At 40.6% G+C, this 12,923-nt stretch overlaps 1 protein-coding gene across 2 annotated transcripts in view; it reads left to right on the forward strand.

Annotated features, from left to right (window-relative positions):
• Positions 1 to 12,923, forward strand: part of VANGL1 (VANGL planar cell polarity protein 1) — a 52,319-nt gene that overhangs the window by 10,382 nt on the left and 29,014 nt on the right. For both annotated transcript variants that reach the window (XM_042449804.1, XM_042449805.1), the window contains exons 3-4: positions 2,035 to 2,161; positions 5,423 to 6,030. In XM_042449804.1, the coding sequence (XP_042305738.1) occupies positions 2,035 to 2,161; positions 5,423 to 6,030 (735 nt within the window). The remainder of the gene's footprint in view (positions 1 to 2,034; positions 2,162 to 5,422; positions 6,031 to 12,923) is intronic.

Raw genomic sequence — 12,923 nt, forward strand, 5'->3', positions numbered from 1 at the left:
AGGAGAGGAGACTGAGAAAGGACACATCATATTTCTTAGGCCAACTGCTGCTTAAATTTCATGGTGCCGGCGGGGCGGGGCGGGGGGGAGGGCGGATTTCAGGAACATCTACTCTGTCCAGAAAGCACAGCACAGTCCCCAACCCTGACTGAGCCACAAAGGGGACAAAGCACCAGAGCCTGGAAGTACCTTTTTGCACCAAAACACCAAGAAACCTCACCACCAGCAGCATGGCTATGCTGTCAGGGATTCTGAGAGATGTAACCAAAAAGGAAAGTTTTCCAAGTTCTTAGAAATGGAATTATTATTATTATTATTATTATTATTATTATTATTATTATTTCTTACCCGCTTCTTTCCTTGCATCAAATCAGGGAACAACAACAATTAACAGACAAACAACATCAGCTAAAAAAAAAATCACTTGAAACAAACATCAATTTAAAAGGACATGTATCAAAACAATCCAAATGTAAAATTCATCATTTAAAATTCGCAATTTAAAAATCATCTAGATAACATAATTAATAATTAATGTTAATAATGACATTGTTCTTTCACAATTGCAAAAAGTTGGGAGCCAATCACAGTCAAAATAAGGGGAACACGCACTCTTAAGTTATCCACTCTCAAGTACTGCACCCTGAGTTTAGAGAGTTTGGAAAGCACTACCTTTAAGAATTGGCCAAACAATCAATCTAGAGAGAGAGAGGGAGAGGGAGAGAGTACTAGAATTTCTCAGTGGAGGGCACATTAGTCTGTTGCAGCACGAAAAAGGGGGAAACAGTCTTGGTGAACATATTTTATCATGACATATGCTTTTGAGAGTCATAGCCCATGAGATTACCTCTTTAATAAACGTCCAGTTTTTGCATGGCCATCGTGTACACACCTGCAATAGGTATGGTCAGAATTCTGGAATCTTTTTTCTTCCAAAGAAAGAACCATTACTTGCTTTTTCAAAGGGTTGTGGTCTGGAGACCCTTTATCTTTGTGCGGCTCAGTCACATTCCAGGCCTGCGTTCTGATCTAAGCACCAGGGTTATCTCCAAGTCATCACAAGTTCCCTTTGCTGAGGCCTCAGGGGAGGAAGATTAAGTGACTGAACAGCAGCAAGGGTCTGCCCAGAAACACTCAGCGCCAAGCAAACCTTGGCCTCGGAAGGTAGCAGCTATTCAACAATGGAATACTTCAGGCAGTTTGGAGGCACAGGGTGGAGTAATGTAGTAGTACCAGTAGTGGCTGTTTTGCTTAGATGTGATCTCTTACCATGTCATAATTAATTCTGTCAGCCCAGAAATCCCTTCAAGTGAATTGTGAAGCTTTTTCCAGTTTGACAGCCCCACTGGGGTGCTACTAGTTGCCTACTCTGCATGCACATCTTCTGAGCCTTGGGCAAAAGCACCTGATTCCCGTCCTACCCATTTGCAGTAGATTGCATGAGGTCAATGGGGATCAGCCTAAATGTGGGTTGGTGATCCAGGTGCTACTGAGACAAGAGAACCTGGACCAACTCCAGGGCCAAGCGGATGCTGCTTCTGCTGCTTCTCTTTGCCTTACGGGTTTTGTAGTGTTGTGTAATGGTCTATTAAGGGCCCATGACAGAAGTGAGAACTGTCAATCTGATTCCAAAATATTTGAAGGGCTTGCCCACTTGATTTAGTGATTGGGGGCAGCAGATTGTAGAGATGTTGCTGGTGGGGGTCACTGAAGGTTAAAGAAATGGGATCCCATCTGTCATTCCTCACTCAGAGGGTTCATCAGAGCTGAGAATCCATGCCCTGACTGCACTTCCTTAGTAATCCTCTTAAACATGTGCCAGAGGAATTGGGTTACTGTTTGGCCTCTTCTTCATTTTCTTTCTCTTCCTGCCAGCACACATGCACATTTGAAATGGTTTTGTATTGGCTTTGGCCAAAAAAGTACTTGGAAAGCTACCTCTTCTTTTCATTCACTGGCTTTGTTGGCAAACTTTGGCTGAAGAACCAAAGGAACCACTTGTGAAACCTCTTTCTTCCTCTTTTAATGGAAAAGGAGCCGAGACAGGCACAAATCGCCACGGAGTAAAGATGGCAGTCGCTCGGAGAAGTCTGTTACCATTCAGACGCCACCTGCAGAGCCATTGTTGGGGAACGATTCTTCCCGGGCAGAGGAAGGCCAGGTAAGGAGTGAGACAGGTGGGCCAAACCCAGGTAATGAGGACAGAGTTTTCTTGCAATGCATGTAGCTCTTGCTGTATTGCTGGATATGTCCCCCCCCCCAGCCCACATGTTTTTAAGAAGATGCTTGGCATAACACTTGATGTTCATCCTGGTGTCCCTCTAATTTGATTCTTTCTTTCTCTCTTTTTTCTTTTTGATGCAAAAGCTTACAAGGCCAGCCTTGGCCAACATGCCAGTGTAATCACTCATACGGAATATCATATTCGAATATTTCTAAATGTTTTTACCAGAACTCCAATGTCCGGTTGCAACCTGAATTATTCATGACTCAAGGTGCTATCTTATAAATGGCAGATATGTGAAAAATACTTTTTGGTTGTCTTCTGGGTTGACTGACAGTTTGCTGCTCCCAGAAAAGCTGAGGTCTTCTGACAGCAAACCCCAGAATAGCTCATTTCCTCCGTACCACCGGGCCTTCAGGCTCAGCTCTCACACAAGTGCTTACCTTCTGCCTTGTTGCAATGGTCTCATGATGAAATTTATCTACATGTCATTCTTGTGATTGGATCAGAGGCCTAGTTCCTTTGCTACACCAGGCACATAATGTGGAGTAGTTTAAGAACAAAGCATATATTTGACAGAAGAACCAGTGTAATTTAAGTGACAAAATTGGACTTTCTTCTGGGAGACTGTGATTTGCCTCCGTTTCTGACTCATTGGGCAAACAGCTGTTTTGCACCTCCAGTTTGCCATCTGTAAAATGGGACTAATGGTGATATGCCTTAAAGCAAAAACACATTGCTCATTAAAAGGGCTAGAGAAACCTTTACTAGTATGCCCGTATCTGTCCACTATTAAGAGTGTATTGCAAAATCTTCTCTAATCCAAAAATGTATTCTAAATGGGTATAGGATAAAAAGGAAGCAGCAGCTGCCTTATTGCCATCTTCTCGAGTATTTCCCTTCAATTTAAAAAGTGTAGTTTCTGACTAACAATGTGGGCTTGAGCTACCTAGCAATTTTATGCCCTATTGGAAGTGTAATGGGATTTAGAATGTACTTCAAGAATCTCATATCTTTCACCAATGGTAGATTCTTGATAGCCTGCTGTAACACCCATACTTAGCAATACCTCTGGTAAACATTCATATGATAGCCATTTTGCATGTTACAAAATAATAAGCAGTTCCTTTCAGGAAGTCACATGCTGCCCCATGTGGTTGGCCACATGTCATGATTGTTCATATTCTTTGATGGCTCCATATGCTTTTTGTACAGGCCCAGTTTCCCCAGTGCCTCACCAGGGTCTCTGTATACCTTAATGTCATCCATGCACTGAGACTATCTGTTTCGCCTCCATAGCTGGTCCTATTTACCTTGGTGGTAGAGGAGGAAGGAAATAGTATGTTCGTTTGCATAGTCTCCCCTCTCAAGATGTTTAAACACTGAAGAATTGTCTTACTAAAGCAAGTTCTTCCAAGGCTGAATGGGCATGGCATTCTGATTAGTTGACTTAACAGTTGACAAGCTATTGTTCAGGCACAGTCAAATATTGTTAAAGGCTTTAGTAATCTCAGGACATAGAGAGTATATCCGTATTTCATCCTGAGGTCATTGGTTAGCAAGGGCAGAAGTAGGAGTGGAGGCTAATGGTCTCTTAGGGTAAAACTCAGCAGCACAGCAAACATCTCCCAGTGCTACCTACTAGGACTGTATGCCTTTTGAAATAGGAGTCCACACACTGTGTTGTGAGAAGTGTTGGACTATGATCAGGGAGACCCATGCTCAAATTTTCACTCAGCCATGAAGCTGGTTAGGGGTCATGGGTCTAAAAGAGCCTTATCAAGTCTAACCTATTTCTTGAGGTTGTTAGGATAAAATAGATGGGAGAGAAAAACTTGTATGATCTTCTAAGAGTGGAAGTGAGGTGTAAAGGTAAACGCACTGTAAAAAACATAGGGCTAAATCCAATTGTTAATCTTAACTAGAGTAGACACAGTGATTAATGGGACTTACTGTAAAGTGTGTAAGTCTCCTCCATTTGAAACTAACAATTGAGTTTAGCATATAAATTAATTCTACTGTTTCAGCATTATAGCTTATCCAGTTTTTTAATAATTACTGTATACTAAGTGTCGTAGCTATTCATGATTATGTTCCTTGCTCTTATGCCATAGATTTAAAATACCTGTCAAATACTTGACCATATTTTTCTATTGACTGGTCAGATACCCAATCCTAGCATGCCTCCTTCCTTATAAATTTTTTAAAAATTTAAAATTCTTTGAAATAGGGCTGATGTAGTAGATATTAATACATTTGGATGTGTGAAATGCATATGACCAAGTCCCTTACTGAAGACTTCTGAGTAAATTTATCTGTAATGGGACAAGAGGACAGGTGCTTCTTGTAAATCAGTAACAGCTTAAAGAATAGCAAGAAGAGGACAGGAATACATGGAGAGTTTTTACAGTGGAGGGAACTAAATGGTGGGATCCCAAAGAAGCTGTATTAGTGTTATTGTTGTGCTGTGCTTGTACATATTCTGAAGTCAAGGATGAGGAGTATAGTCAACTGGTGTATGACAATTAATCATTCTGAATGGCGAAATGCCAAGTAGCCTCTGAAGATACTTAATGGGCCAATTGACAAAAAAATGATGACGAGGAGAAGACTTGATATAATTGCATATTGAAACTTCCCATATACACATATGATGTTTAACATAGCTAAGCTAGATACATCCCTGTGCATTTCTTCTCAGTGCACAGTTTCTCTCAAAAACAGTAAGGTGTGTCTCCTATGTTACATTATATTTGTATTGAAATGTTTTCAATTAATACATTAAAATAACAGTCCTCTACTACAGTAGACCTAGATCTTAGTCGAGAACGATGTTTGAAGAGATTTGAACATGTCCTTTTGGGTGGAAATGTTTTCTTCACAAAATAAATCTAATTCAAAAAGAAAGGAAACTCTATAGCCTCTTTTTCATTACAACTGAATTTAATGGTCTTGGAGGTCAGCTGAGGAACCAGAGAAAAGGCAGGTTCCACTGAAAATGCAGTGCCCATTTCTCCAAGGCATCATCCCACTCGGTGTGTGTAGCAGGGTGAATAGCTCATGCTTCTCCCTACTAACCGATACATCTGAGCTGCGGAATTGAGAGTGCCTTTTTCAGGTAACAAAATGGGAGACATCTGAAGGTGCCCTGAATGTCCAGAGCTAGTACACAACTGAGTCATCTTCTTTTCCTTTCAGGATGACAACTGGGGCGAGACCACAACAGCCATCACAGGAACCTCAGAGCATAGCATATCCCAGGAGGACATTGCCGGACTCAGCAAAGACTTGGAGGACAGTGTTGGCTTGGACTGCAAGCGCTACCTTGTCTTAACATTGGCTGCCATCTTGGGCCTTTTGGTCTTCCTGACTCCCATTGCCTTTATCCTGCTCCCCCAGATCCTGTGGAGAAGTGAGCTGGAGCCATGTGGCACAGCTTGCGAAGGACTCTTCATCTCAGTGGCTTTCAAACTCCTGATCCTCTTGATTGGCACCTGGGCTCTTTTTTTCCGCCAACCCAAGGCAGACCTCCCAAGAGTGTTTGTGTTCCGCACCCTCACTTTGGTCCTCATATTTCTGCTGATGTTCTCTTACTGGCTGTTTTATGGTGTTCGCATTTTGGAGTCTAAGGACCTCAATTACCAAGGAATCGTACAGTTTGCTGTGTCCTTGGTGGATGCTCTACTTTTTGTTCACTATCTTGCTATTGTGGTGTTGGAACTGAGGCAACTGCAACCAATGTTCACAGTCAAGGTGGTTCGATCAACAGACGGAGAATCGCGCTATTATAGCTTGGGACACCTGAGGTAGGTCCACAGTTTAGAGTGTCTAGGAATCTTTGGAAAGCTGGAGAAGCAAATGGATTTTGATCTGTTTCTTGAGTTTTATTTGAGTTTTATGCAAAAAATACTTAAAAGGTTTTTTAAAAAACACAGAACGGGGTAAGGAATTAAAAATCTAGAACATTTTAAAACAAAATCTTCCAGGTCACCAGTGTCGTGTCATTTTGATCCAGTGTTTTGTCAGTGGATGTGTTGGCTTGTAATGTTTTGTTAGCTGCTTGAAATTTTGGACAGGCAGTTTTAATTCCTAGCCTTGTTTCTTGTAATCAGTAAAAATAAAACCATAAAACGTAAAGTTACTGCATGGTACATAAGTTAAAAACAAAAAACAGAGATGGGCAATAGATTTGTTGTTGTTGTTATTCAAATCAGCACCACATAATGGCAACCCTTATAAATTGTAAATTGTATTAACCCTATAGTTTTCTTGGCTAGATATATTCAGAGGAAGTTTACTATTGCACTTCCCTAGATAAAGAGAGTGTGATTTCCTCAAAGTTATCCAGTAGGTTTCCATGGCTGGGTAGAGACTCAAACCCCAGTCTCCCATGTCCAACATTCAAAACTTTGCACCACACTGGTTTATGATACATTTATTAGGACCACTAAGAATTTATTTTGGTTTTGGTTTTGTTTTCCAGAACTTCACTAGGCAAGGTCTTGCAAAAATTAGGGAATTGGGAAGACATAGAGTTCCACTGACCCTTTGTGTTAGTCAGCGTGGGTCTTTGCAACTGCAAGATGAAGGCTGCAGGCTCAGGGAAGAGAAAGGTTATTAAAAGTTACCTGTTTTAGTTTGCTGGAATGTACAGTTAATAGCTTTTTCTCTCCATTTCTGTTGACTAGAGCTGACTGAGACCTAAGAGAATCCAGTGCCATTTACTTGCCATTTCTGTAACATTTTAATAGTCCAAATTAAGGTATTAGTAGTACCCTTAATAGGAAAGATTTTGCATTCTATCTTTTGTCCATGAAAAAGGTATTAATGCTGTCACTAACCTGTCTCACTGCCTTCCTTTCTCTAAACTTTTCAGAATCTGTTCCCTGTCCTTTGGAAGTCAGGTGTGTTTAGTCTGTGAACTCACTCCATAGTCATGGCAGTGTTATTTTAGAGAAAAACAACACTCCAAAGTCTTTTATGTTTAGGGTATACAGAAATAGTATAAGAATAAGAGTAGTAATTGTTGTTCTGTCTTTCCTTTTAAAAAAAAATTATTTTCCTCTCAATACTGTTTTCATAAAGATTGTGTTAAAAGAAAATTGCAGATTCTTGTAACAACCCATGACACATTTTGGTGCTTCCTCCCATGTGTTGGCGTTCCTGCAGTTGCTCTGGGCATTTGAACATAGGTGGTCTGAAGAAAGAGTTGAAACATGAGAGGCATGGTATTTACCAGCATCAGTTTTATTTAGCATCTCAGGGAGCATGCAAGACACAGTTGCTATTTGTCTGTCCAATACTTTGAGCCCAATGCTCAGAAACAATCTATTCCTTTGGACTACAAGTCCCACAATCTCCTACCAAGGATGGCCTGATTCTGGGAATTATAGCCCAAATAAACATTATTCCAAGCTCAAGCTTAGTTTAATGAGGTTTCCTTCTGATATTCTCATAATATAGCTCAAAGCAACAACAGCTGATTTTTGGAGAAATTACTTTTTGCCATATGCTTAGGAAATGTTCTTCTGAGTGATTTCAGGGTCAGGAGGAATAGTTGTATGGTGTCTTGTGATCGGTAACACTATGAGTCTGTAAACATCCAGATTAACATTGGAAAAGCCATATTCCTATCCTGGAAAGCTTATTAATTAAATTTCTCTGTGAGATAACAAAGTTAAATGAAGGAATATGTCAAGTAGCAATACATGCAAATGAAGTTTGCATATGCTTGAGCATTGAGGAGGAGTTTCATAGTGACAGGACCTTACGCTTCACCTGTAATTGCTTCCTTCCAGACAGATCTCTTAAAGAGTGTTAAAGGTGTTCTTTTGGTACATTTGTTTGAGGCAGAGAGAGTGATGAAACCACTTCTAACACAAGGTTTTCTTTGCAAGATTGAGTTAGAGGGGATTGCCATTGCCTTCCTCAGAGGCTAAGAGAGTATGACTTGCCCAAGGGATTTCAACTGTGGTCTCTTGGAGTCCTAGACCAACACTCAAACCAGTACTGTACACTGGCTCAAGGTTCTGAGTGGTACATCTGAATATTTAAAGCAGTGCAACTCCAAGTGGTAGTCTGTGGACTAGTGCCAGTCTCTGAGCCCTTGTTGCTTCCAGGAAAGCAAAAAACAACTATAGCCTATGGACATAAATATGGTACCACTTCAGGCACCTGGGGTCTCCCACATCTGATAGATTTAGAAGCATTCGTTTAAAGGTAATAAGTGTGTGGCTGTCATGTGGTATACTCTAATATGCTGCAGTGCTCAATGGTTAGAGCACTAGTTGGCCAGGAACATCAGTTTCATCTTCTTTCAATTTGGTTGGAGAAAGAAACCATATGAGAAGCCTGCCTTTTGTTGAACTGCAGGTGCCAGAATCAAGCCTTTCAGTGCTGCCCTCTATGTATACAAAGTCATCTGGGTTGTACTAGTTTTGCATATGTAGGAGGTAGTCCAGATGAGAGAGCATTCAAACACGGAGTACCCTACTGCCAGCATTGCCAAGTTTTCAAAGCATCGGTATGGGACAGTTGAAATTCATGATTGTCAGGGTTTGACAATCAGGAAGTAGCTATTTGTGTCTCCTCCTACCTAAATACCAAATCAAAATGTTCACTTAGCCATGTATTCCCCTGTAAAAATAACATACAATCTACCCTCACACATTACATGATGCACACTTTTCTATCACAAAAAATATGGGGGGAAGGTTGCACCTTATACAGTCTATATCAGTGATTCCCAACATTTGGTCCTCTGGGTGTTTTGAACTTTAAACTCCCAGAAACCCTAGCCAGCTTGGCCACCAGACAGGAATCCTGAAGTCCAAAACATCTAGAGGGCTAAAGTTTGGGAAACACTACTCTGTATTAAAGGAAAAGCTTCCAAACGCTCAATTGGGAGATACTCCTTATGCTAAAGAGCACCTGCCATACTTACAAGGGCCAGGCTTTCCAGTCCTTAAATAAGGAACATCTCTTATAACGTGGAATACTTGCCAGCTCTACCCACCTTCTCCATCACCTCCTGTAGTGGGAAATAGCCTGGTAACTTACCCATGAATGTGTTGCACTGAACTACTACTCAGGCTTCTTGTTTTTGAAAGGTCAGTATACTCATCATGCAGACTGAAGTAGATTTCTGAGCCGCACCTCTTCAAACCTTAAAAGTTAGCTGCATTCTATAAATTAGCACAGCAGAGGGAAAAATAGCAGACAAGCACAGTAGATATGAGAAGGTATGGTGAGACTTAAATATAAATGACAATAAGCCCAGAGGAGTCTGGAAGCAAAAGATCAATCTGGAAATATTAATCAACATTCTACCTTTCTCCCAGAACAGGATTCAAGGTGGCTTATAATCATTTAAAAACACATTACAATTAAAAAAAAACCATGTTAATAAAAAGGTTGAAACAGTATTAAGCCAGGGTTGTGTTTCAAGACACAAGTTAAAATCAGTTTCTGAAACACATTTAAAGCATAATAAAATAGAAACACGACACTACCCCCATTAAAAGCTCCATCTGACACAACGTAATAAAAACCAAATGCCTGCCCAAATAAACAGTAGGTAGGGATTTGGAAGCAGCCATTGAGAAGGAAGAAAGGAAATCGTCTTCTTTGAATGAGCAAGAGAGTACTGTGTTAAGGGATTGTATGAACCATAACATATCTTTTGCATTGTACAGTAGATTGTATGAAGTATAATCGATCTTTTGCATTGCATCATTTTCTAGCTGTGTGGTGATGACAAATAGGTAACAGAAGTATATAATGCAGATACACACCTGAGTGAGCCAGGAATGCTTGTAGTTTTTTGCTTCATGCGCACTTGAATCAAGTCCCATATTTGTCTGTCTAGCCCCATTCAGGCTGTACTAATCTGCCATGAGTAAATGCATGAGGAGAGGAGCATGCTGACTACTTCTCTCTTTGGTTGCCCTCTGCTTCCATCTCTGCATATCCGGACTGCTGCCTAAAATTGGTTGCAATTTTCTGCATCCAAACTTGAGGTGCCGTTACTTTTGAAACCCTGTTGCCAATTATACATGAAAAGGATATACAGTTGGATTTTTGTATCCACGTAGTCTTTATCCACAGATTCAATCTTCCATAGCTTGAACATACATACATACATACATACATATAAAAATCCAAGAAGCATACCTTGATTTTGCTAAGGTTTGCTTCTTGGCTTTTTTTTTTTTCTTACTGAGAGCAAACATGGCATAGTGGTTTGAGTGATGGACTGCTATGACTCTGGAGACCAGGGTTCGATTCCTTGCTCAGCCATAAAACCCACTGGGTGACTTTGGTCAAGTCACATGCTCTCAGCCTCAGGGGAAGGCAATGGCAAACCCCTTCTGAACCAATGTTGCCAAGAAAAAAACATGATAGATTTGCTTTAGGGTTGCCCTACGTCAGAAACAACAACAATGACAGCACCACCATTTTAAAACCCCATTGTATATAATGGGATTTGAGCATCCAAAGATTTGGGTATCCACGTAGTGGGGGGTCCTGAAACCAAACCTCAGTAGATACCAATGGCTCATTATATCAGTGGTTCCCAACCTGTGGGTTGGGACCCCTTTGGGGGTCGAATGACCCTTTCAAGGGGTTCACCTAAGACCATTGGAAAACACCTATTTAATTAGTTATGAAGTAGCAACAAAAATAATTTCATGGGTTTGGGTCACCACAACATGAGGAACTGTATTAAAGGGTTGCAGCATTAGGAAGGTTGGGAACCACTGCATTATATACTGATTTAATCATTTTGATTCTCCCTGTTCTCCCTTACCCTGCAGTATCTCTAGTCTAGACGCCTCAAGAAAATGATGGGTTAGGGAAATGCATAGTAATTATTGTTCTGTAAATACAGATGACACAGTCTCAGGTGCCTGCTTGTTCTTGAAACATCATGGCACTTTCATGTCTGATTATTTGTAAGTTGCTGAAGATCATGTTATTTGTAAATTGCTGAAGATATGAATGGTCGGTTGCTGTTGTTTTTGTTTCAAACAATGAAGTCTCCATAGTTTGCATTTTTACTGAGCAAGATTTGAAAATCCCACAGATTAATTCTGCTTTGTATTGTACAATACAGTACTTTTTTCTGGAACCTTGGAGAGTTTAATAGTCACACTGGCCAAGTACGACAAGTGGACCCATGTACTAACAACTTACAGTCCACAGGAGAAGTGAGCAATCTGTGGTCCTCCATACTTTGTTGGATTGCAATGCCCATTAGTCTCAGTAGCTAGTGAGGAAAGGCATTGGGAACTGGAAGGCAGCAACATCTCCCACTCCTCAGTCTCGATATATTAGTTACAGGTAGCAGGAAGCTACCATTCTCTCTTGAGTCCTCTCTCCTACTCCTCAGTCTCTCTTTAAAGTAGATGTAGGTATTAGGAAGGGGAGCACTGGGAAAAACACACACATATAGATGTATATGTGGATATTTTCAGAGCAGATGTATATGAAGGGACTAAGTTGTATATGGACACTTGTGATGTCATTTTACTTTTGTTAGAAAGCACCCTGAGTCTTAAAAAGGTACCGTAAATATGGTTTAAATGAATAGAAGAGTCTAGGCCCCTGTTCCTCAAGCTGTTATCAAGGTGTTTGAAAAGGCTTGTAGACAAATTCATGGAGGATGTAAGTGGCTATTGGCCATGGTAGCTGAATGAAACATCAGTGATCAATGGCAGTGTACCTTTGAAAACACTGCACATGGCAGTATGATGGCCTTATCTTTTGTAAAGGTACTGTATTCTCCATTGACAAGCTTGTCAAGTCATGTCCGACCATAAGGAGCAGTGCTCATCTCCTTTACTAAGCCGATGAGCCAGCGTTGTCAAACACTACTCTGTGATCATGTGGCCAGCATGATTGCACAGAATGCTGTTTACCTTCCCGCCAGAGTGGTACGTATTTATCTACTTGCATTTACATGCTTTCGAACTGCTAGGTTGGCAGAAGCAGGGACTAGTGATGGGATCTCATCCCATCATGCGGCACTCGGGCCTCGAACTGCCAACCTGCCAATCTTGCAATACACAGAGTCAGCATCTTAACCACTTGAGCCACCACATCCTTGCCTCCAGTTTAAGATAGGTTATTTACATTTAGTCATTAGTGACAGGTTAGGAGATGACCAAAGAAGAGTGCTTTTGCGGTGTAATCATGAAATTTCTTTAACACGGTTATTAAAACGAAGCCATAACACTATTTATGCACTTATTTCTGCATACCTTTCAATAGCACAACAGTCCTTGTTTTCGATGAACGTTTCCAGTTTCTGTTTACCACACAATGCACATGATGCCAGCCTCCAGTCTCTTTCTTCCTGGTTTGTGCATGCATTTTTATTTTATTTTATTTTATTTTATTTTACTTCTACCAGTAATGATGAGAGCAAACCTGTAATGGTGAGATTCTTTGGGCAACTCATTTCCAGTGATTCATGGTTCTTGAGTTCCATGCTATTGTTTTAATTATAAAAACCACACATTGCAACTTTATTATCTGGATGATGATCATTACCAGAAATATATATAAATAAGTAAATTAATACCTGCCAAAATACAGTGAAACCTGGCTTCTTCACTAAACCGGAAGGTTCATGATGTTTCAGAAGCAGGGAGGAAGGATTCGTGAGATGCCAACGTCATGCAAAAAGGAGAGGAAT

Source organism: Sceloporus undulatus, chromosome 2 (assembly GCF_019175285.1).
Source record: "Sceloporus undulatus isolate JIND9_A2432 ecotype Alabama chromosome 2, SceUnd_v1.1, whole genome shotgun sequence".
NCBI classification, from domain to species: domain Eukaryota; kingdom Metazoa; phylum Chordata; class Lepidosauria; order Squamata; family Phrynosomatidae; genus Sceloporus; species Sceloporus undulatus.